This window comes from Schistocerca cancellata, chromosome 11 (assembly GCF_023864275.1).
Source record: "Schistocerca cancellata isolate TAMUIC-IGC-003103 chromosome 11, iqSchCanc2.1, whole genome shotgun sequence".
Lineage (NCBI taxonomy): Eukaryota > Metazoa > Arthropoda > Insecta > Orthoptera > Acrididae > Schistocerca > Schistocerca cancellata.
This window is the reverse complement of record NC_064636.1, coordinates 41366283-41390847: the sequence shown is the minus strand read 5'-3', so window position 1 is coordinate 41390847 and position 24565 is coordinate 41366283. Positions and strand designations below refer to the sequence as shown.

Genomic DNA, 24565 nt, shown 5'->3' with positions numbered 1-24565 from the left:
CACATTTCAAAAGTTTCTATTCTCTTCTTGTCCAAACTATTTACCGTCCATGTTTCGCTTCCATACGTGGCTACACTCCATACAAATACTTTCAGAAATGACTTCGTGACACTTAAATCTATACTCGATGTTAACAAATTTCCCTTCTTCAGAAACGCTTTCCTTGCCATTGCCAGTCTACATTTTATATCCTCTCTACTTCGACCATCATCAGTTATTCTGCTCCCCAAATAGAAAAACTCCTTTACTACTTTAAGTGTCTCATTTCCTAATCTAATACCCTCAACATCACCCGACTTAATTCGACTACATTCCATTATCCTCGTTTTACTTTTGTTGATGTTCATCTTATATCCTCCTTTCAAGACACTGTCCATTCCGTTCAACTGCTCTTCCAAGTCCTTTGCTGTCTCTGACAGAATTACAATGTCATCGTCGAACCTCAAAGTTTTTATTTCTTCTCCATGGATTTTAATACCTACTCCGAATTTTTCTTTTGTTTCCTTTACTGCTTGCTCAATATACAGATTGAATAACATCGGGGAGAGGCTACAACCCTGTGTTACTCCCTTCCCAACCACTGCTTCCCTTTCATGTCCCTCGACTCTTATAACTGCCATCTGGTTTCTGTACAAATTGTAAATAGCCTTTCGCTCCCTGTGTTTTACCCCTGCCACCTTTAGAATTTGAAAGAGAGTATTCCAGTCAACATTGTCAAAAGCTTTCTCTAAGTCTACAAATGCTAGAAATGTACGTTTGCCTTTCCTTAATCTTTCTTCTAAGCCCTGATATTTAAAAAAACGTGACTGTGCAAGCAGGACAATACGAATGCTGTACCCGGATATTACAGGTTTGTTTTTGCTACTCATCCGCATTTTTCTACAGCAAGAGCCAGCTGCCATTTGTCTACGTCATGTTGTATCAACCTATAGTCACTCAATTTCGACACCTTATCGTATACAACAGCATCATCAGCAAACAACCGCAGATTGCTGCCCGTCCTGTCCGCCAAATCATTTATGTTTATAGAGAACAACAGCGGTCCTGTCACGCTTCCCTTGGGCACCCCTGACGACACCCTTCTCTCTGACAAACACTCGCCGACGACGAAAACATACTACTACGTAGGAAATCGTTGAGTCACTCACATATCTGAACTCATTCCGTATGCTCATACCTTGTCAGTGTCTAGGTGTTATATTGACAAGTTGCGCAACGGATTGATCTGACAAGTACCCTTTGGCTCCTGCAAGAAGCAACTTCCACTCCACACTACAACAGAAGTCAGACAGACGCTCCTAACGTACCAAAAAGAAATGCCTGAAAAACTTTCAGGAATAAATATCTTATGGAGTCGTCCGCTGTAAGGAAAAGACACGAAAATATTCTACTTTCTTACGTAACTAGTGGGTTACATGGGTACTGGAGTACTGCTAGTTAGTGTGAGAAAAACATTAAACGAACGGAAAATATCATTTATTGCAAAATCTGAGAAAATCAAGTGAAACTTTTATTTATAAACTGATACACAAATTTCTGGGCTCTTTTCGGAATAGGAATCCTGTTAATGAAATTTATATACAATGTGTTGTAGCGGGACTTTGAATTTCGCCGCGCTACACTCGTTCCCTCAGATAAAAAATATCCCGTCGCAGCGGTATGAGCGCTCGACGGCAGAGAAACTACTAAAATTGTAACTCTTTTTTTTTGTTTTCTATTCGTTTATTGATTGTCTCTTGATAGCCGAAGCTGAAGGCAGACGTGATCTGATGAAGGCGTTAAAAAAAACTTATTAGCTAGTCTTGATCTGATTTTAATGTGTAAACATATTGTGGAAGTTGTTAAGAAATTCGGAGGATGGAAGTAGCAAAGTAAATTAAATTGAATACAGTATCAAGATGATTTTAATTGGTATAAATTAGTGATTCCTGGACGATTGCAAGATTTCGGAGCAGACTTTTCACCCAGAAATGAAGGAGATTTTTGAAGACCTTGACGCCACACGAAAGAAGACAAGTTAACCTGGTAAAGGATGAACTCTTATCTACGCCACTTCCCCCTGTCAGTTACATTTTGTTATTCTCTGTTTCTTTTCAATAATTTTTGTAATGGAAATTGGTTTAACTTTTGCTCAAAAACGCCACAAGGACCACCCCAACTATAGCTTTTCTGTAATACGAAGTCCGATCTGCATTTCTTTCTTTCTTTGCCTTTTTTCACAGTCATTAACGATTAAAAAAAAAACCATATTCACTTACGATTTCTTCCCACATTTGCAACCTTTTTTCTTTTTCTTTTCTTCTCTCTTTTCTTTTTTCATTAACCCCAACAGTGTGGGAAAGCTCTCTTATCCCTTTTCTTTTAATAATGTTATTTACTCGGCAGAATGGCTGAGAACCGCCCCTACTCAACTTCAATAATTATCCAATTGAATTTTTCTAACTGCGGTAGAGGCTGTTGCGTGAGAAATGTAATGGAGTGGCGTGAATGAAGTATTTTATTTCTAATGGAGGAAAGATGGGGCTCGCCCACGCTGTAGCACACAATACCGTGAGCTCCGACGACTGCTGCCTGCGTCGTTCGCCACTGGAAAATAACAAAACTGTCTCTTGCTATCTGGATTGACCTTCGCCAATCGAACTCTCACTGCGCCTTGATGAAGTCGAGGACTCCTATCTGCCGCTAGTCTAACTATTGGCGCGGTACACCAGTCAGATAACCAGTGCACTGCGATGCCACTCAATGTTCGCTCGCGGGCGCAAACTAATACTCTGTCTGTGTTCACACTGCACATTAAGTGTCGCGGCCAACACAGTGAACAAACGCTTAATCGTGAGTGACTCAGTATACAGTATCACTCCGATTCACTAGCGACAGAGGTGCTCTCTCAGTACAGTACTGAGTACAGACGTTGTTCCCCGCTGTGTGCATACACGCACTATCGCACTCACTCCCGCTACGTGTTCTCGCTTCAGGAGCGTCACCGGAAGGACTCCCTCCACACAAAAAGCGAAAGGGTACACCATCGGCTGTCTTTCTTTCACTCCTCCGACTCATTCCGTCAGAAATAGTCCACCAATAAGCGTTACTCTTACAAATGGGAGAATGGCTAAGCCGACCAATTCGGAAATATACAGGGCTATTACAAATGATTGAAGCGATTTCATATATTCACTGTAGCTCCATTCATTGACATATGGTCACAACACACTACAGATACGTAGAAAAACTCATAAAGTTTTGTTCGGCTGAAGCCGCACTTCAGGTTTCTGCCGCCAGAGCGCTCGAGAGCGCAGTGAGACAAAATGGCGACAGGAGCCGAGAAAGCGTACGTCGTGCTTGAAATGCACTCACATCAGTCAGTCATAACAGTGCAACGACACTTCAGGACGAAGTTCAACAAAGATCGACCAACTCCATTCGGCGATGGTATGCGCAGTTTAAAGCTTCTGGATGCCTCTGTAAGGGGGAAATCAACGGGTCGGCCTGCAGTGAGCGAAGAAATGGTTGAACGCGTGCGGGCAAGTTTCACGCGTAGCCCGCGGAAAATTGGCTCACGCCACAACTGGAGACCGACAGCGCCGACTTCATCTTTCAACAGGATGGTGCTCCACCGCACTTCCATCGTTATGTTCGGCATTTCTTAAACAGGAGATTGGAAAACCGATGGATTTGTCGTGGTGGAGATCACGATCAGCAATTGATGTCATGGCCTCCACGCTCTCCCGACTTAACCCCATGCGATTTCTTTCTGTGGGGTTATGTGAAAGATTCAGTGTTTAAAGCTCCTCTACCAAGAAACGTGCCAGAACTGCGAGCTCGCATCAACGATGCTTTCGAACTCATTGATGGGGACATGCTGCGCCGAGTATGGAAGGAACTTGATTATCGGCTTGATGTCTGCCGAATCACTAAAGGGGCACATATCGAACATTTGTGAATGCCTAAAAAAACGTTTTGAGTTTTTGTATGTGTGTGCAAAGCATTCTGAAAATATCTTAAATAATAAAGTTATTGTAGAGCTGTGAAATCGCTTCAATCATTTGTAATAACCCTGTATAGCGTCTGCATTGGGCGTTTACTGTCAACTTGTGAGAACTCTGATACTGCACACTGGGTCCATCAAAACATTCGTATGCTGGGGCTCTCCCAAACAATACAGCAGGCTTTGCTTTTAAGGTGAACACGCAGGCCATTATCCCTTTTCTCTGGCAAAAACTGTTTTGGTCCGTGGGCGGTAGGCCGGCCGGCGCAGCTGTGTGCTAACCCACCCTCCTACGGACTTTCCAGTGGGCTCGTAGCCTCCACCAAACAAAAACTCCTGTGGCTGTCGTGTCTTGAATGTTTTTGTACGCCAGCCTCGACTTTTTAATCTCGGTGTGCACTTGCGATTTATTTATAAATGGAAATATGTAAAACTGACTCTACCCTATCGAGGTTGGGTCAAATGAAACGTTGAAAGGTGGCTACACTGAGCCACAGCGCCAGAGATCGCGCCAGAGTGTTTTGTTCCGCTGCCTCCACTGGCAGTGCTTATTGTGAAGTAGCAGAGTGCAGTGCTTGCTGAGATGTCGTAGTGAACAGTTCTTGTCGAGAGGTCGTAGTAGGGAGTGCTTGTGGAGATGTTGTAGTAGTGAATGCTTGTTCCATGTTTTATGCAGTTGTTTGATGGGCTAGACAGCAGATGTTGTTCTAATGGAGATATTGTAATGATCAGAGTACTTTTCATCAATATATATGAAGGTAACAAACTCGCTTTTTTTTCATTATTTCAGTGTCTTGAATAATGCGTCATTACAGGTTCAGTCAACAAAGCATCTCGCTCGTGTTCTTGTGTTATAGTGTAATTCTGGTTTTCTTGCGTAATTATAGTGTTTCTATTTTTTTTAATTACTTCAATATAAATTGTACTTAAAATTTCTTATCTTATTGAAGAAGAACCATGCCAGATGTGTACATTGAGTCATACTTCACACACAGAACAGCTACACTTGTGTTTGTTGTTTCGTAGGTTTTATAGTTGCTGGGGACTTAATTAATTGTGTTAACGGAAGTTTTGTTTCATTCTTTGTTGTTATTCTAAGCAGTCAGATTGCGTACTAAAACCAGTCAGGGCCAACCGTTTACGAGACAGCGTAACCGGACAGTCAGTAAAATTATTTGCATAATCATAAAAATTTAATTAAGCCCCCATGGAACGTATTGATACCCAGAATACGATGGTGAGGTCGGAATATGTAAGAAATGAAGATGAGGAGACCACGCTGCCTTACAAACTTCGTTAACAGTCCGCAATTGGGGCACTGTGTCAAATGCGTTTTGAAAATCTCGAAATATTGAATCTGCCTGTTGCCGTTCATCCATGGCATTCAGGATACCGTGTGAGAAAAGGAAAAGCTGAGTTTCGCGCGAGCGATGCTTTCTGAGTCGTGCCGAGTCGTGCACATATGCTCCTCAGTCTCTAAAAAGTTGATTATTTTCGAACTGAGAATATATTCAAGGATTCTACATCAAACAGAAGTTACGGATATTGGTCCACAATTTTCTGGCTCCGTTCTTTAACTTTTCTTATACACTGGAGTCAGCTGCACTTTCTGCCAGTCGCTTGGGACTTTGTGCTCGGCGAGAGATTTACGTCAAATGCAAGCTAAGTGAGGGGATAGTGCCGCAGAGTGCTCTTCGTCAGATCGAACTGGGATTCCATCTGGACTTGGCGATTTGTTTGGGGTTGAAGTCCAAGATGGCCGCCGAGTAAGTGACGCCATAAACCATTTCCAGAAAGTTAAGTGATTTAGACAGGAATATAATTTAGTTTAACGCCGACAACAAATTAAATACATGCATTAGTGTATCATTTAGTCTTGCCGTTAAAGGTTTGACTTTTCTTTGCGTATTTTTTCAGAAAACACGAAAAGATCGTAACTTCGCGAAGTCGCGCTTAGGCTTAAATTTTGTAAACGTGTTTGTTTCTTGTTTCACGGTAATTTAACTAATTTCTCGGTAACAAATAAGTAAACTACCGTAAATAGCGTATAACTTCATTGTTTTAATACGGATTTCAGAAAAACAGCGTAACTTTATATCAGAAACTTGCTTATATACATTTGTTTATAGGCCTAATTCTCGTAACGTTTTTGGAGAATCGAAGTTAAAGTATCTCGTTTAATTGTCCTTTTTTTCATTCCATCAAGTGAAATATAAAATAAATAGCGTATACCTTCATTGTTATAATACAGATCTCAGATAAACAGCGGAATTTTAAATCAGAAACTTGCTTATATACATTTGTGAATAGGCTTAATTCTTGTAACGTCTTTTTTTGATTTTCGGTAATTTAATTGATTTATTCTAGCTAAAGTATTATTTTTGCCATGAGTGAGAAGTGCCTGACTTTCCGTAGAATTGTTAGTTCCGGGATTTGGTGTGATGGATGCAGTAGTTTTTTTCACTGGGGGGGGACTGCAGTGGCGTGGGTGTCGGGAAAGTGGATCAGGCTCATCAGTGGTTATGTAGGATTTGCAGCAGAGATAGGAAGATAGTGGAACAGGAGGGGAAAATTGCTGCCCTTCAGGCTGAGCTAGATCAGGCTAGGGAAGATCTGGACAGGTTAAGGAGGGAGAAGGGCAAAGAGAGGTGGGAAGTGGCAACAGGTAGCAGAAGGAACAGGCCTAGAACTAAGTCTGACAGTTTTGTGGTGAATGTCAAAAATAAGTTTGACCTGTTGCTTCAGTTAGAAACTGATGAGCCTCAAGCAGAGGTAGGTGTAGACAGGACACAACAAACTTTCAATAGGAAATTGAAAAAGAATATAGGAAAGCCATCGAAAAGGAAGAAAGTTTTGTTGTTAGGCAGTTCTCATGCCAGAGGTGTAGGCCAACTTCTGCAGGAGGAATTAGGACCAGAATACCAGGTCACAAATTTTTTCAAACCAAGTGCTAGTCTGGATCAGGTGACAGAGGATTTAGGTTCACTCTGTAAAGGAACTACCAGGGAAGACACCGTGGTTATTGTGGGAGGGCCAGGGAACAGCATCGACAGAGATCCTGGGTACAGTATAGAGTGTGACCTGGTAAAGATTGCGTCGGCATCGAGACACACCAATGTTGAATTTTTATCTGTCCTGAGACGCCATGACCGGCCTCATTTGAACTCTTCTGTTGGGAGAGTTAATTTGGAGTTGGAACGACTGCTTGGATCGGGTGCGGGGGCTCATATTGGTGTGGTTCCTGTTGATTCTCTCAGTAGGTGGGACTATACCAGGTACGGCCTACATCTCAACAGGAAAGGGAAGGGGAAACTGGCTGGGGTAATAGCAGGAAATTTAAGGGGGGGAGGCACTGCCATGAATGGTAAAATACCAGTGGTTACAGGTGTTGGAGCAGCACCTTTTTTAGGATAGGTAAGACAGAAAGATGTCAAGTTCTACGAGAGGTCAGGATTGAAACAAATCTTCAGTTTAGGAAAGAAATTAAACAGCACAATTCTAGCACTTTAGATCACCAATCACAGCTGTCAATTATAAATTTTGACGAATCACAAGAAATTTTATCTCCACTAAGTTGTATCTCAGTCCTAGGTAATTGCATTGATGAATTAAAGTCACCCAACGCAGTTGACATAATCCGTCTCTCTGAACACCATGTGACCACTGGTATAGCAACTAGGCCTAAGCACAATGAGAAACTCAGACAGGAGAGTGCTGCAAATGTTAGAATAAGGAAAGGTTCTCATAAAAGTATAATTAAAAATAATGTAAGTATATTTCATCAAAATATTGGGAGTTTAAAGAATAAAATAGATGAGCTTCTGGTTTGTTTAGAAGATTTAGAAGCTGAGGATGAAATAGATATACTATGCCTGTCTGAGCATCACATTGTTACTGATATGGATAAGGTAAATGTAAGTGGATATAAGCTCTCTGCACATGTAATGAGAGAAAATATGGAGAAAGGAGGAGTTGCCATATATGTCAAAAGTTATCATTGTGCAAAAAGTATAGAAACAAAAAAGTTTTGCGTAGAGAAACATGTAGAAGCATGTGCCTGTGAGCTTAAATTAAATACAGGCACATTTATAATTGTAACTGTATATAGGTCCCCATCAGGAAATTTTCATCTATTTCTGAAAAATTTGGACTCCTTGTTGTGCTGTCTGTCAGACAGGGGGAAGCAAATTATTATTTGTGGGGACTTCAATGTAGATTCTCTGAAAGAGGGTAATAGGAAAAATGACCTTGAAGTATTACTCGGTTCCTTCAATTTGACACCCGTTATTGATTTTCCTACTCGGGTGGTAAAGGATAGCAGGTCACTGATAGATAACTTCTTTATAGACCAAGATAAGTTTAACCAGATAAATGCTCAGCCTGTTGAGAATGGTCTTTCTGATCATGGTGCACAGCTAGTTACAATATATGACATAGCTCCATTCAGCAATACTAAACAGTCCTCCAAAGTAGTACGTTCAGTCAACGATTTAACAATTGCAAATTTCAGGGAAAGCCTAGAGCAGTTAGACTGGGATGAGGTGTACCGTGAACCTGATGCCTATTTAAAATATAATTTATTTCATGACATTTTTGTAAATGCATTTGAAAACTGCTTCCCCAAGAAAATAGTTAAATATACTCTTAAGAAACCTTGTAACAAACCATGGCTTACTAAGGGTATAAAAATATCTTGTAACAGGAAAAGGGAAATGTATCTGACAGCAAGAAAGAGTAGTGACCCAGAAACTATCAAACATTATAAAAACTACTGTGTTATATTAAGAAAAGTTATTAAAAAATCCAGAAGTATGTGTATCATGTCTGAAATCAGCAACTCTGATAATAAAATTAAAACAATTTGGAATATTATTAAAAGAGAAACAGGTCAACCAAGAGCACAGGAAGACAGTATTACCATCAAATGGAATGAAAACTTTATGAACAAAAAGTCAGAAGTTGAAAATATTTTTAATAATCATTTTCTAAATGTTGTGGATATAGTAGGATCCAGGTGTTCATTAGAAGATGCTAGGCTGTTAATGGAAGAGGCCATACCTATGCAATTTGATACAATTGAAATCTCACCCACTTCTCCCTCTGAAATTAGGAAAATTATAAACTAGCTTAAAAGCAAAAACTCACATGGAATTGATGGCATTTCCAGCAAAATACTAAAAGCTTGTTCTCAACAGATAAGTAAGATTCTCAGCCACCTGTGTAATAGCTCTCTGGAACAGGGCATTTTCCCTGATAGACTGAAATATGCTATTGTTATACCTTTGCATAAAAAGGGGGATAGATCTGATGTCAACAATTACCGTCCAATCTCCCTTCTAACAGCTTTATCCAAAATTTTTGAGAAAGTAATGTATTCAAGAGTAGCTTCACATATCTGTAACAATGAAGTACTAACAAAATGTCAGTTTGGTTTCCAGAAAGGTTTTTCAACAGAAAATGCCATATATGCTTTCACCAATCAAATTTTGAATGATCTGAATAACCGAACACCACCCATTGGGATTTTTTGTGATCTCTCAAAGGCTTTTGATTGTGTAAATCATAAAATTCTGCTAGACAAGCTCAAGTATTCTGGCATGAGTGGGACAGTGCACAAATGGTTTAATTCGTACCTAACTGGAAGAGTGCAGAAAGTTGAAATAAGTAGTTCTCATAATATGCAAAGATCAGCACATTCCTCAAACTGGGGAATTATCAAGAATGGGATTCCACAAGGGTCAGTCTTGGGTCCTTTGCTGTTCTTAATATATATTAACGACTTGCCATTCTATATTCATGAAGAGGCAAAGTTAGTTCTCTTTGCTGATGATACAAGTGTAGTAATCACACCTGACAAACAAGAATTAACTGATGAAATTGTCAATACTGTCTTTCAGAAAATTACTAAGTGGTTCCTTGTAAACGGACTCACTGAATTTTGATAAGACACAGTACATACAGTTCCATACAGTGAATGGTATGACGCCATTAATAAATATAGACCTTAATCAGAAGCATATAGCTAAGGTAGAATATTCCAAATTTTTAGGTGTGTCCATTGATGAGAGATTAAATTGGAAGAAACACATCGATGATCTGCTGAAACGTTTGAGTTCAGCTACTTATGCAATAAGGGTCATTGCAAATTTTGGTGATAAACATCTTAGTAAAGTAGCTTACTACGCCTATTTTCACTCGTTGCTTTCATATGGCATATTTTGGGGTAATTCATCACTGAAGAATAAAGTATTTATTGCACAAAAGCATGTAATCAGAATAATAGCTGGAGTCCACCAAAAATCATCCTGCAGACATTTATTTAAGGATCTAGGGATATTCACAGTAGCTTCTCAGTATATATACTCTCTTATGAAATTTGTTATTAACAACCAAACCCAATTCAAAAGTAATAGCAGTGTGCATAACTACATTACTAGGAGAAAGGATGATCTTCACTATTCAAGATTAAATCTAACTTTGGCACAGAAAGGGGTGAATTATACTGGCACTAAAATCTTTGGTCACTTACCAAATAGTATCAAAAGTCTGACAGATAACCAACAAGTATTTAAGAAGAAATTAAAAGAATTTCTGAATGACAACTCCTTCTACTCCATAGAGGAATTTTTAGATATAAATTAAGAAAAAAAGGAAAAAACCAAACGAAAAAATTTTTAAAAAATAAAAAGGTTGTTATATTAACTTAATTATGTTGTTAAATTAACTTAATTATGTCACGTATTGGAAAATTTGACTCGTTCCACATCATTACGAAATATCGTATTCATGATCCATAGAACTAGTATTAATCTAATCCAATCTAATCTAATCTTGCTTTTAAGTCTTTCAGTTGTTTCTCTATGCCAGTTATGCTTATCATCTGTACGGGAGTCTGTCCGACGGTCAAACAAACGGTACATTCATACGATTCACCTGTGTGAACGATTTGTCGAATGTGAAATTTAAAATTTCGACTTTCGTTTTGCTATCTTCAGCTGCCCGACGGGATCTGTCAACCCGAGACTGAACGAAAGCCTTGGAGCCTCTTAGTGATTTTACCTGTCACCAGAATTTTCTCGGATTCTCTGTCAGAAGTTTTGGTAAGGTGTGACGATGGTAGCTGTTGTATTCTTCGCGCATTGATATTTTCGCAGACGCACGAATCTCTGCTAACCTTCGCTTGTCGTCATTTGTGTGTTCCCTTTTGAACCGAGAGTGCAACGGCTCCTCCTTCCTCAGAATCCGCCGAATTTCGTTTTTAGACCATGGTGGGTCTTATCCATCCTTTATTCACTTACTAAGCACATAACTCCCCAGACCACGATTTACAATGTACTTAAACTTTGCCCATGATTCCTCTACATCCATTTCACGGAAAGTATTGTCAGGTCATTGTCTAAGTGACATGTTAATAACTGCTTATCTCCTCCATCTAGCAGATTCACTCTCGTAGCATTTTTGAATGATTTATTAACTTTCGTAATCGTAGTTGCTACAGTGACATTATGGTCGCTAAGCCCCGTTTCCACAGTAATGCTGTCGGTTAGGTCTGGTCTGTTTGTAGCTACAACGTCTAAGATATTTCCATTGCGCATATGCTGCTGACCTAGCTCCTCAAGACTGTTTTCAGAAAACTTGTTCAAAAGTATTTTGCATTACTCACCACCGACTAGTGTCGCGTGATCTGGATATTTATGCACAGCTGACTATAAACCTTCATCGAATGACTCTACATCTGTCTGAGCAGAGTCGGCTGGGCGGCAAAAACCGCCAACAATAAACATGGTTCCACCTACTATTGTTATGCGCGACCAGGAAACGTCACTGCCACACTCCAATTCATCCTCAGTGGACAGAATATTTTTTGTCGACTGCAATGAACACTTCCCCTCCTACGGCGTCTAATGTGTCATCCCGACGAACAGTCCAAGACTCGTTAAATATCTCCGAGTTTTTTACTTCGGATACTAGACAGCTCTCAATTTCAAGAATAATTTGAGGCTGAGAACTTCCGTGGACGGCGGTAAATTCGGGAAATTTGCTACCAATACTTCGAAAATTTACTGATAAAATTTTTACTCTGAATGCAGTCTGCTTTCCCTACATGTGTACCAGCTGGCAAGTGTTGATGAGAGTACCTCAAACTACTGCCTAGCGTGAAACCGCCCATGTGCACTCACAAGTAACCTGCCACCCGAGTTGCAGCTTCCTTTGTGTAGTTCATCGCTGTCTTACAATCTACTCATCTCCACTTTTCAGTTCACCACGCAACCATTCCTACCTTCTTGCCCACTCCCTGGCAGACTATTCGTACTTTTATCCCACCACACTACCTGCAGGTCTCCATGTACAGTGAATCAGTAACCCACTCACAGTGCCAATGACAGAGATGGAGTAGCGAACCAAAAATTCGCACATAATAACCAATGTGGAGTAACAATACTGTTCCTCAAAAACAGCCGCAAGTTGGCTACAAATCATGTTCAATAACCTTGCGTAATACTTTATTCTGAGTGTGTATTTTACAACCCTAACAGTGATTGTGCTACAAACAGTCTCTGTCCGAGCCATTCAGATACACACATCAAAAAAAGTTTTGCATCACCCCAGTTCCCAGAACTCCTGAAGACAGACATTGACTATGGGTACTGTACGCAGAGACAGTCACTTTGACTCTTCAGAGATGTTACCAAACCCGCCCAAAGATGTTAACAACCATACACGAGCAGCGCCTATTAGACGGAGGGGGTCCGACAGCCGATCAGTTCCAGTCATTCCACCAGGAAGGAGGTACACGGCTCGTGTTGTCTGCAGTTCAACCGTGCCTAGACGGTCAATACCGCGGTTCGATCGCGTCCGCGTTGTTACTCTATACCAGGAAGGGCTCTCTACAAGGGAAGTGTCCAGGTGTCTCGGAGTGAACCAAAGTGATGTTGTTCGGGCATGGACGAAATACAGAGAGACAGGAACTGTCTATGACATGCCTCACTCAGAGCATCCAAGAGCTACTACTGCAGTGGATGACCGCTACCTACGGATTATGGCTCGGAGGAACCCTGACATCAACGCCACCATGTTGAATGATGCTTTTGTGCAGCCACACGTCGTCGTGTTACGACTCAAACTGTGCCCAATAGGCTGCATGACGCGCAACTTCACTCCCGACGTCAATGGCGAGGTCCATCTTTGCAACAACGACACCGAGCAGCGCGGTACAGATGGCACCAACAACATGACGAATGGACCGCTCAGGATTGGCATCACGTTCTCTTCACCGATGAGTGTTGCATATGCCTTCAGCCAGACAATCGTCGGAGACGTGTTTAGAGGCAACCCAGTCAGACTGAACGCCTTAAACACAGTCCAGCGAGTGCAGCAAGGTGGAGGTTCCCTGCTGTTTTGTTGTGGCATTATGTGTGGCCGACGTACGCCGCTGGTGGTCATGGAAGGCACCGTAACGGCTGTACAATACGTGAATGCCGACCGATAGTTCAGCCACATCGACAGCACATTGGCGAGGCAATCCTCTTCATGGACGACAATTCGTGCCCCCATCGTGCACATCTTGTGAATGACTTCCTTCAGGATGACAACATCGCTCGACTAGAGTGGCCAGCATGTTCTCCAGACATGAACTCCATCGAAAATGCCTGGGATAGATTGATAAGGGGTGTTTACGGACGATGTGACCCATCAACCACTCCAAGGGATCTACGCCGAATCGCCGTTGAGGAGTGGGACAATCTGGACCAATAGTGCCTTGATTGAACTTGTGGATAGTATGCCACAACAAATACAGCCATGCATCAGTGTAAGAGGACGTGCTACTGGGTATTAGGGACACCGGTGTGTACATCAATCTGGACAACCACCTCTGAAGGTCTCGCAGTATGGTGGTACAACATGCAACGTATGGTCTCATGAGCAATAAAAAGGGCAGAAATGATGTTTATGTTGATCTCTATTCCAATCTCTGTACAGGTTCTTTAACACTCGGAACCGAGGCGATGCAAAACTTTTTTTGATGTGTGTAATTTCCTTCTTCATTCTGACCATTGCCTCTCCACCCCTGTATATCCACTTCAGTTGCTATGATGAACTTAACCGGGGATGTCAACTGATCATCTTCGTTTCAGAACACCTTGTCCACTTCCCAGGCACATCCATCTACAGACTCCCCTACCAACTTCTTTAGGTATAACTGATGAAGTCTTCCATTCAACTGACTGAGTCTAATTGTCAATCCTAATCCATGTTTTCTACCTACATAGCTGTTCCACTATAAGCCACCTAAAATAATTCAAGAACACCGCCACAAGACGTGCCTACTGAGAGCTTACCCATTACCACATTGGAAGCCACCTTATCACCCTCCAAACTTCCAGCGTATCTCCTACACTACTCCTTTGCATGGCCCCCTATGTCAACCCTCTCTCTCACAACCTCCAGTATTTGCGCTCTGTGCTACGGACTGCTTTAAACACAACAACTACAGAAAAAAATATAAGAACCATGGCTATCCGTTTCCTCAACTCTGCTGCCATCTTCCCATCTTCCCTCGTTGCTGCTTGGATTTTTCCGTCTATCGAGATGACCATGACTTGTGGCCTCTTTTCCTCACCGACTGGAGGCCAGTATCTGGGCTAGAGTCGCTACTACACTTCAATAGCGTAATTTCTCCCGCAGGTGACTTTTTATTTTGTCTCGGAGAAGATGAGGACACGCTCAATTTTCGTGTCCGGTTTCACATCATTGTTTCTACAAATTATGAAAATTTCGGAAGTATCTGCAACCATCAATACTTCCTCTACTCAAAGTTGTAACACCGTTCGTTGTGAAACTTCCTGGCAGATTAAAACTGTGTGCCCGACCGAGACTCGAACTCGGGACCTTTGCCTATCGCGGGCAAGTGCTCTACCATCTGAGCTACCGAAGCACGACTCACGCCCCGTCCTCACAGCTTCACTTCTGCCAGTACCTCGTCTCCTACCTTCCAAACTTTACAGAAGCTCTCCTGCGAACCAGTTTGGAAGGTAGGAAGGTAGGAGACGAGGTACTGACAGAAGTAAAGCTGTGGGTACCGGGCGTGAGTCGTGCTTCGGTAGCTCAGTTGGTAGAGCACTTGCACGCGAAAGGCAAAGGTTCAGAGTTCGAGTCTCGGTCCGGCACACAGTTTTAATCTGCCAGGAAGTTTCATATCAGCGCACATTCCGCTCCAGAGTGAAAATCTCATTCTGGACCGTTCGCTGTGTTCGTTTTCTCCGCTCGTCTGCTGCATTGTACATGGCACATTTTAAGACTAAATACGAACCAAAAAATGGAAGGCTAGACGGAACGAAAAAAAACTTTGTAAATGACTAGTTTCTGTAACCATCTCCTTCCCTATTGTCTATCAGTCCTTGTTCTTTACTCCGTTCTGAATTAAATGGTTCAAATGGCTCTGAGCACTATGGGACTTAATTTCTGAGGTCATCAGTCCCCTAGAACTTAGGACTACTTAAATCTAACTAACCTAAGGACATCACACACATCCATGCAGGATTCGAACCTGCGACCGTAGCGGTCGCGCGGTTCCAGACTGTAGCGCCTAGAACCGCTCGGCCACCTCGGCCGGCATGAATTAAATGATCGCAGTATTTTCTGTAACAGTAATGAATACTTACATGGAAAAAAAGTGAAATAAACTGTGAGTACGACGAAGATTTGAGTGTACAGTGGTTTATACCTCAATATCAAGCGCCCCGGCTTGTCCTTGTCTTCTTCCACCTCGAAGTGCCCTATCTCTTTGCTGGCGTATTGCATGTCGTGTACCAATCCGGTTAATTTCGTGTGCAGCATGTCCTTGACACGTTGCACGTCCTTAATCCACCCGTGGAGTTGTTGGTCACTCGTGTGGTTACCCTGAGACACACAGAAAACAGTTCAGATTACTTGCATAGCATTCACAGGCAGCAGCCTGTCTTAATTTACAGTTACATGTACCACTATCACATAAAAACTTAAATTACTGCCAGCTCATGAGTGTAGCACATTCACTTTTGCAGGCATTAAAACATTAATGCACAGCAGATGCCTAGTGGGGTTTTATTATATACACACATTCCTCAAACTATGACATCAGAGAAGAGTTGTTGTGGTCTTCAGTCCTGAGACTGGTTTGATGCAGCTCTCCATGCTGCTCTATCCTGTGCAAGCTTCTTCATGTCCCAGTACCTACTGCAACCTACATCCTTCTGAATCTGCTTAGCGTATTCATATCTTGGTCTCCTTCTACGATTTTTACCCTCCACGCTGCCCTCCAATGCTAAATTTGTGATCCCCTGATGCATCAGGACATGTCCTACCGACCGATCCCTTCTTCTAGTCAAGTTGTGCCACAAATTTCTCTTCTCCCCAATTCTATTCAATACCTCCTCATTAGTTATGTGATCTACCCACCTAATCTTCAGCATTCTTCTATAGCACCACATTTCGAAAGCTTCTATTCTCTTCTTGTCTAAACTATTTATCGTCCATGTTTCACTTCCATACGTGGCTACACTCCATACAAATACTTTCAGAAACGGCTTCCTGACACTTAAATCTATACTCGACGTTAACAAATTTCTCTTCTTCAGAAACGCTTTCCTTGCCATTGCCAGTCTACATTTTATATCCTCTCTACTTCGACCATCATCAGTTATTTTACTCCCCAAATAGCAAAACTCCTTTACTACTTTAAGCGTCTCATTTCCTAATCTAATTCCCTCAGCGTCACCCGACTTAATTCGACTACATTCCATTATCCTCGTTTTGCTTTTCTTGATGTTCATCTTATATCCTCGTTTCAAGACACTGTCCATTCAGTTCAACTGCTCTTCCAGTTCCTTTCCTGTCTCTGACAGAATTACAATGTCATCGGCGACCCTCAAAGTTTTTATTTCTTCTCCATGGATTTTAATATCTACTCCCAATTTTTCTTTTGTTTCCTTTACTTCTTGCTCAATATACAGATTGAATAACATCGGGAATAGGCTACAGCACTGTCTCACCCCATTCCCAACCACTGCTTCCCTCTCATACCCCTCGACTCTTATAACTGCCACCTGGTTTCTGTAGAAATTGTAAATTGTAAATAGCCGTTCGCTCCCTGTAATTTACCTCTGCCACCTTCAGAATTTGAAAGACAGTATTCCAGTCAACATTGTCAAAAGCTTTCTCTATGTCTACAAACGCTAGAAACGTAGGTTTGCCTTCCCTTAATCTATTTTCTAAGATAAGTCGTAGGGTCAGTATTGCCTCACGTGTTCCAACGTTCCTACGGAATTCAAACCGACCCACCCCGATGTCGGCTTCTACCAGTTATTCCATTCGTCTGTAAAGAATTCGTGTTAGTATTTTGCAGCCGTGGCTTATTAAACTGTTCGGTAATTTTCATGTCTGTCAACACCTGCTTTCTTTGGGATTTGAATTATTGTATTCTTCTTGAAGTCTGAGGGTATTTCGCCTGTCTCGTACATCTTGCTCACCAGACGGTAGAGATTTGTCAGGGCTGGCTCTCCCAAGGCTGTCAGTAGTTCTAATGGAATGTTGTCTACTCCCTACTCCCGGAGCCAGACAAGAGAGCTGCAGGTATTTCTTGGTAGTTGACATTACAAACGTCTGGATGTATGGGTGCGTACTCTCGTGACGATATGTCCGAACTGAAATGTTCTGGGGCTGCCAGCAACATCGACTTCCTATGTGTAGAGCCACATGGCGTGGCTGGGACTCGGAGGAGATTCTATTCAGACTTTTGAACGATTTTCGAAAATAGAGGGGTCTACTCCGTCAAAATATTTCTCGTTACCAATGCTGTCAGAAACCTGAACACGTGTTGCGACCGTTTGCAAACGCAATGATAGACGTCAGCCGCCCCATATCAGAAAAATTATCTGAATTAATTGTGCACACATGAATTCTCAGTTCGATTCAAAATTTTGTATCGTTTTCCGTTGTCTGGCTGCTCGCTTTTGCCGAAAATTTCAGTTTGTTGCTCGTCATCTAACATGATGTCGTCTATATCTGAATACGTCTCGAATGTTGCAGATTTGAAGGAATGTAGCACGGTTTATTGACCTTGCGAGTTTCAGAGGGGAAAAAATGAGCCTGTCCCAGTTGTTATAGCTGACGTTTACAGAGAAACCAAATCGAAGATGATGTCTCTAAATAACTCCAGTGGATGAATCTCTGGGATGATTGGCGTTCCATGTCTCAGTCTGTAAAAATGGAACCCTTATAGAATCGCTTAGCTGTCCGATTGTTAAGAACCCTTTCTGCTAGGAACGGGTATACGTATCAAGTTCAAATTCATGTTGTATAATAATGTCTGTGGTCCCAGTGAGGTATCAAAATTTGAAGCTTACGAGTCACTGCAATCAAATGATGCGGTCATTTATGTCAATATATTGCTACTCGGAAACTCACTCGTGAAACCCTGAAACGTGCTTTCCGTTGATCTAGAACAGCCGGCCGAAGTGGCCGTGCGGTTCTAGGCGCTACAGTCTGGAACCGAGCGACTGCTACGGTCGCAGATTCGAATCCTGCCTCGGGCATCGATGTGTGTGATGTCCTTAGGTTAGTTAGTTAGTTCTAGGCGACTGATGACCTCAGAAGTTAAGTCGCATAGTGCTCAGAGCCATTTTTGATCTAGAATAATGAAACTTGGCAAGAAGCAAGGTTTCACAGTACAAGTAAAGGAAAACATTCCGAAAATTGTTAATCTGTGATTATAACCACAAAAAAAATGCTTCTTTGTCATGTTTTTATCAGTCTATCTATTTGCCTGTCCGAGCGTTAAGATCCTTTTTTCTGGGCCAGGTTTGGGTACGAAGTTCAAATTTATGTCACATATTACGGTCTATGCTCCCTTGGCGTTGTACAAATTGTAAGCTTCTCAGCCAATGCAATCAAAAAATACGGCCATTTATGCTACATATTTTAATACTCGAAAACTCACTCATAAAAATCTATAGGGTGCTCCCCGTTGATTTAGAATCATAGCATTTGGAAAGAAGCAAGATTTCACAGTACAAATAAAGGAAAAAATCTGAAAATCCTGAATTTGTAACTATAGAACTTTAGAAAATATTTTTCGTATTACTTTTTATCACTCTGCCTATTTGTCTGTCCGTCGGTTAGGACTCGATCAGTTCTGGGTATCAAATTCAACTTTATGTCACATACAAAGGTCTATGGACCATTGGCGGCGTAAAAATTGTAAGCTTATAAGTCACTCCAGTAAACAGATACGGCCATTTATGCCACATATTTTGATAATCGAAAACTCACTCATCGAAGCCTATATGGTGCTCCTCATTGACTTAGAATCATGAGATTTGGCAACAAATGAGTTTTCCAGTACAGGTAAAGGAAAAAATTTGCAACTTGTTAAGTTGTAATTATCTCACAAAAAAATATCTTTTGCCATTTGGACATACATTGCAGTCATCATCTGTTAAAAGCATAACATATTAACATTACTGCATCCAAATATAAAATGTATGTTGTAGTCATGTTTTAGTAGGTAAACAGAAATGTCTTATTAAATCTTCTCTCCTTACATACATAAACTGAAGTCCCCTGCTCGCTTGTTCTTGATTTTTCGGGCTAGGCTGAAGAACTAATGTAGAAATTGCCAGTGTCCAGGGCCAGTATGTTGCCAGTATCGATAATGATTATCGGTAACAGGCAAAAATCGTAGGGATTCTCGATTCTCAGGATGGGGAGTTTGTACAGAGCCCTCAGTTCGTACACACGTTAATTAGGAGATGCGAAGTCGACGATCCTCCATGTTAAGGAGAAGTATAGGGCCAGATGTCAACTTACGCAATTCTTATGAATGCCAACTATTACTATGGCATGAATTATAGTCTACCATAGAATTCGATTTTCACTCTGCAGCGGAGTGCGCGCTGATACGAAACTTCCTGGCAGATTAAAACTGTGTGCCGGACCGAGACTCGAACTCGTGACCTTTGCCTTTCGCGGGCGTGTGCTCTACCATCTGAGCTACTGAAGCACGATTCACGCCCGGTACTCACAGCTTTACTTCTGCCAGTACCTCGTCTCCTACCTTCCAAACTTTACAGAAGGTCTCCTGGAAGTTTGGAAGGTAGGAGACGAGGTACTGGCAGAAGTGAGGCTGTGAGGACGGGGCGTGAGTCGTGCTTGGGTAGCTCAGATGGTAGAGCACACGGTTTTAATCTGCCAGGAAGTTTCATACCCAAGAATACTTACAGATTAATACTGAAAGAACATCAACGAACTTTGACTTTCTCTGAAATAAATGCGCTTTGAATTGTAACTTGTATCAGTGTGCATGAGACAGATATAGTTATGTTCTACCGTTTGTAGACTAATAAGCTAACGTTCTTCAATTTCTGCTCATGGTCTTCCTATACAATCACATCGTCTGCTTATGCTATGATTTTCGTGTCACCTGCTGTTGACCCTTGGCAAAGTATGCTTATGACGTAAAATTTACAGCCTATAGTGAGTAATATTGACGCACCCACATATGCGCAAAACTATAGACCTATATCTCTGACGTCGATCTGTTGTAGAATTTTAGAACATGTTTTTTGCTCGAGTGTCATGTCGTTTTTGGAAACCCAGAATCTACTCAGTAGAAATCAACATGGATTCCGGAAACAGCGATCGTGTGCGACCCAACTCGCTCTATTTGTTCATGAGACCCAGAAAATATTAGATACAGGCTCCCAGGTAGATGCTACTTTTCTTGACTTCCGGAAGGCGTTCGATACAGTTCCGCACTGTCGCCTGATAAACAAAGTAAGAGCCTACGGAATATTAGACCAGCTGTGTGGCTGGATTGAAGAGTTTTTAGCAAACAGAACACAGCATGTTGTTATCAACGGAGAGACGTCTACAGACGTTAAAGTAACCTCTGGCGTGCCACAGGGGAGTGTTATGGGACCATTGCTTTTCACAATATATATAAATGACCTAGTAGATAGTGTGGGAAGTTCCATGCGGCTTTTCGCGGATGATGCTGTAGTATACAGAGAAGTTGCAGCATTAGAAAATTGTAGCGAAATGCAGGAAGATCTGCAGCGGATAGGCACTTGGTGCAGGGAGTGGCAACTGACCCTTAACATAGACAAATGTAATGTATTGAGAATACATAGAAAGAAGGATCCTTTATTGTATGATTATATGATAGCAGAACAAACACTGGTAGCAGTTACTTCTGTAAAATATCTGGGAGTATGCGTGCGGAACGATTTGAAGTGGAATGATCATATAAAATTAATTGTTGGTAAGGCGGGTACCAGGTTGAGATTCATTGGGTGAGTCCTTAGAAAATGTAGTCCATCAACAAAGGAGGTGGCTTACAAAACACTCGTTCGACCTATACTTGAGTATTGCTCATCAGTGTGGGATCCGCACCAGATCGGGTTGACGGAGGAGATAGAGAAGATCCAAAGAAGAGCGGCGCGTTTCGTCACAGGGTTATTTGGTAACCGTGATAGCGTTACGGAGATGTTTAACAAACTCGAGTGGCAGAATCTGCAAGAGAGGCGGTCTGCATCGCGGTGTAGCTTGCTCGCCAGGTTTCGAGAGGGTGCGTTTCTGGATGAGGTATCGAATATATTGCTTCCCCCTACTTATACCTCCCGAGGAGATCACGAATGTAAAATTAGAGAGATTAGAGCGCGCACAGAGGCTTTCAGACAGTTGTTCTTCCCGCGAACCATACGCGACTGGAACAGGAAAGGGAGGTAATGACAGTGGCACGTAAAGTGCCCTCCGCCACACACCGTTGGGTGGCTTGCGGAGTATAAATGTAGATGTAGATAGAAACATCTAACTTCTTTGCTGAGACCATTTGTTGGCAAATGTTCACACCATATATGGAACTCTGCTGATTTTATCAACAGACTGGGGGCTCTCCACTTAAGTAGTTCGGATCTTCTAGTGAGTTTTGATGTAGTTTCCCTTTTCACAAAAGTACCTCTTGAGGATTCCTTGCCGCTAATTGGTCAACAGTTTGAACAGAACATCACTGCTTTGTTTCGACATGTTCTTTCCTCAAACTATTTTATGTTTAACCAGGAATGTTTTGAACAAAATGGTTCTGAGCACTATGGGACTTAACATCTGTGGTCATCAGTCCCCTAGAACTTGGAACTACTTAAACCTAACTAACCTAATGACATCACACACATCCATGCCCGAGGCAGGATTCGAACCTGCGACCGTAGCGGTCACGCGGTTGCAGACTGACGGGGCTAGAACCGCACGGCCACACCGGCCGGCAATGTTTTGAACAGTCTGACGGTGTCGCCCTGGGCAGCCCTCTGTCTCCTCTGGTGGCGAACCTCTTTATGGAGGATTTTGAGGAGAGAGCACTTGAATCTGTTTTTTGGAGATACGTCGATGACACTTTCATAGTGTGGCAACACGGAGAAGAAAAGTTAATGGAGTTTCTCATCGTCTTAACTCCATCCATGAGAATATTCCATTTACCATGGAACTAGAGAAAGATGGCTGCCTTCCATTCCTGGATGTTTTGGTTAATCGGAAGAGTGACGGTTCGGTGGGACATTCTGTTTATCGTAAGCCCACTCACACTGATTTGTACTTGCATTCTTCAAGTTGCCATCACCCATCCCAGACCACGAGTGTACTTAAAACACTTGTGCACAGGGCACATACGGTGTTGTATGCAGAGAATTTGCCTAAGGAACTGGCACATTTGAGGAAGGTGTTCAGAGACAATGGATACTCGACCCGGCAAATTAACAGGGGCTTCTCAACTTGAGCCAGGAACCGGGAAGTGGACAAAGAGGAGAACGCGCCACCCAAGTCCCTAGCTTTTCTTCCCTTCGTAGGAAATATCTCCTTCAAAACAGGAAAGTGAAAGTGATTTTTCGTCCACCTCTAGGATTTCGGATTTACTGGGATCGGTGAAGGATGATTTGTTACTGCGGAAGGCGGGAATTTATAAAATACCGTGTCAGTGTGGTATGGCCTATATAGGAAAGACAACGCGTACAGTGGAAGAGCATTGTACGGAACATCAACGTTACACTCACCTACTGCACCCCAGTAAGTCTGCAGTTGCGGAAAATTGATTTCCAACGGACATTCAATGGAGTACGACAAAACTTCGATTTTGGCCCCAGCAACAACTTTTTGAGACTCCATTATCAAAGAATCCTTTGAAATACGCATCGCGGGAAGAACCGTGACAGAGGTTACCAATTGAAGAGCGCGTGGAATCCCGTCATCGCCGAAATTTGCTCGAGACGAAGACGCCAGAAGACTTGGATTGCTGCGGCCAGCGACAATACCGACGGCAGCTGAGTGTCGTAGTTACTCCAGCGAGGGCGCTGCCGATGGGCGGCGCGGCCCTTCTGTCTCCGCGACTGCAACGCATGCGCGGCATCAGCGCACTATATAAGACGGAGCGGTGGACGTCTTCGTTCCATCCTTACCCGACGCATCCACCTGCATCTCCGCCAGCACCGCCTCCTTCCCGTTACCCAGTGTGGCTTTCGACCGTCCTTCTCTTCCGATGACCTTCTCCTTCACCTATCTCCTCTCCGAACGGCTCAACTCTCGTCGCTCCACCATCTTCCTCTCCCTCGACCTTGAACGCGCTTACGACCGTGTATGGCATTCCGGTCTCCTCTTCAAGCTCCAAACCTTCGCCCTTCCTATTAACTACGTCCAGCTGATCAGGTCCTTTCTTTCCCAACGTCCTTCCTATGTCACCATCCATAACACGGATTCCTATACCTTCTAACCCTCTGCCGGTGTGCCCCAAAGTTCCGTCCTCTCCCCTCTTCTCTACCTTCTGTATATGGCGGACATGCCGCCGCAGTCAGCCCCCGTCCTCCTTCTCCAGTTTGCCAATGACACCGCCTTCCTTGCCCTCGCCCCCACCCTGCAGCACTCCCAACACCTTCTCCAATCCGATCTTGACCGGTTCACTGCTTGGTGTCACCATTGGTTGCTCAAGGTCAATCCCTCCAAAGCCCAGGCGGTCATTGTAGGCAAAACCACCCCTCTCTTTTCGTCTCCTATATCACCATTTATGGCCGTCCTATCACCCTCACTCCCACCCTCAAGTACCTTGGCGTCACCCTTGACCGTCGCCTCTCCTGGACCCCCCATCTCTCGACAATCCAATCCAAGGCACACTCCCGACTCCATCTACTTGAGGTCCTTTCTGGCATACATGGGGTCTGGACACCTCCACAATCCTCCACACCTATAAACCCTTATCTGCCCTATCCTCTGCTACTCTCGTCCCACCTGGATCTCTGCCCCTCCTACCTTTTACAAATCCCTTCAAATCCTAGAACGCCATGCGCTCTGCCTCTGCCTCCCATCTCCCATGCAGATCCTATATGACCTCATCCCATTCCTGCACCTCCTCCTTTTCCTCGAACAGATACGGATCCTCTACACCTCCTGCAAACTTGATCCCCCTCACCCGCTCGTCTCTTCCATCCTCTCCCATCCCCGTCTGCTGCTGCACCTGCATTCCCACATCCCACCTGCTCTCCATCTCTTCACCCTCCTTACCCT

At 42.8% G+C, this 24565-nt stretch overlaps 1 protein-coding gene across 1 annotated transcript in view; it reads right to left on the bottom strand.

Annotated features, from left to right (window-relative positions):
• Positions 1 to 24565, bottom strand: part of LOC126108161 (uncharacterized) — a 123868-nt gene that overhangs the window by 30404 nt on the left and 68899 nt on the right. The window contains exon 5 of the mRNA XM_049913404.1: positions 15711 to 15886. Within this exon, the coding sequence (XP_049769361.1) occupies positions 15711 to 15886 (176 nt within the window). The remainder of the gene's footprint in view (positions 1 to 15710; positions 15887 to 24565) is intronic.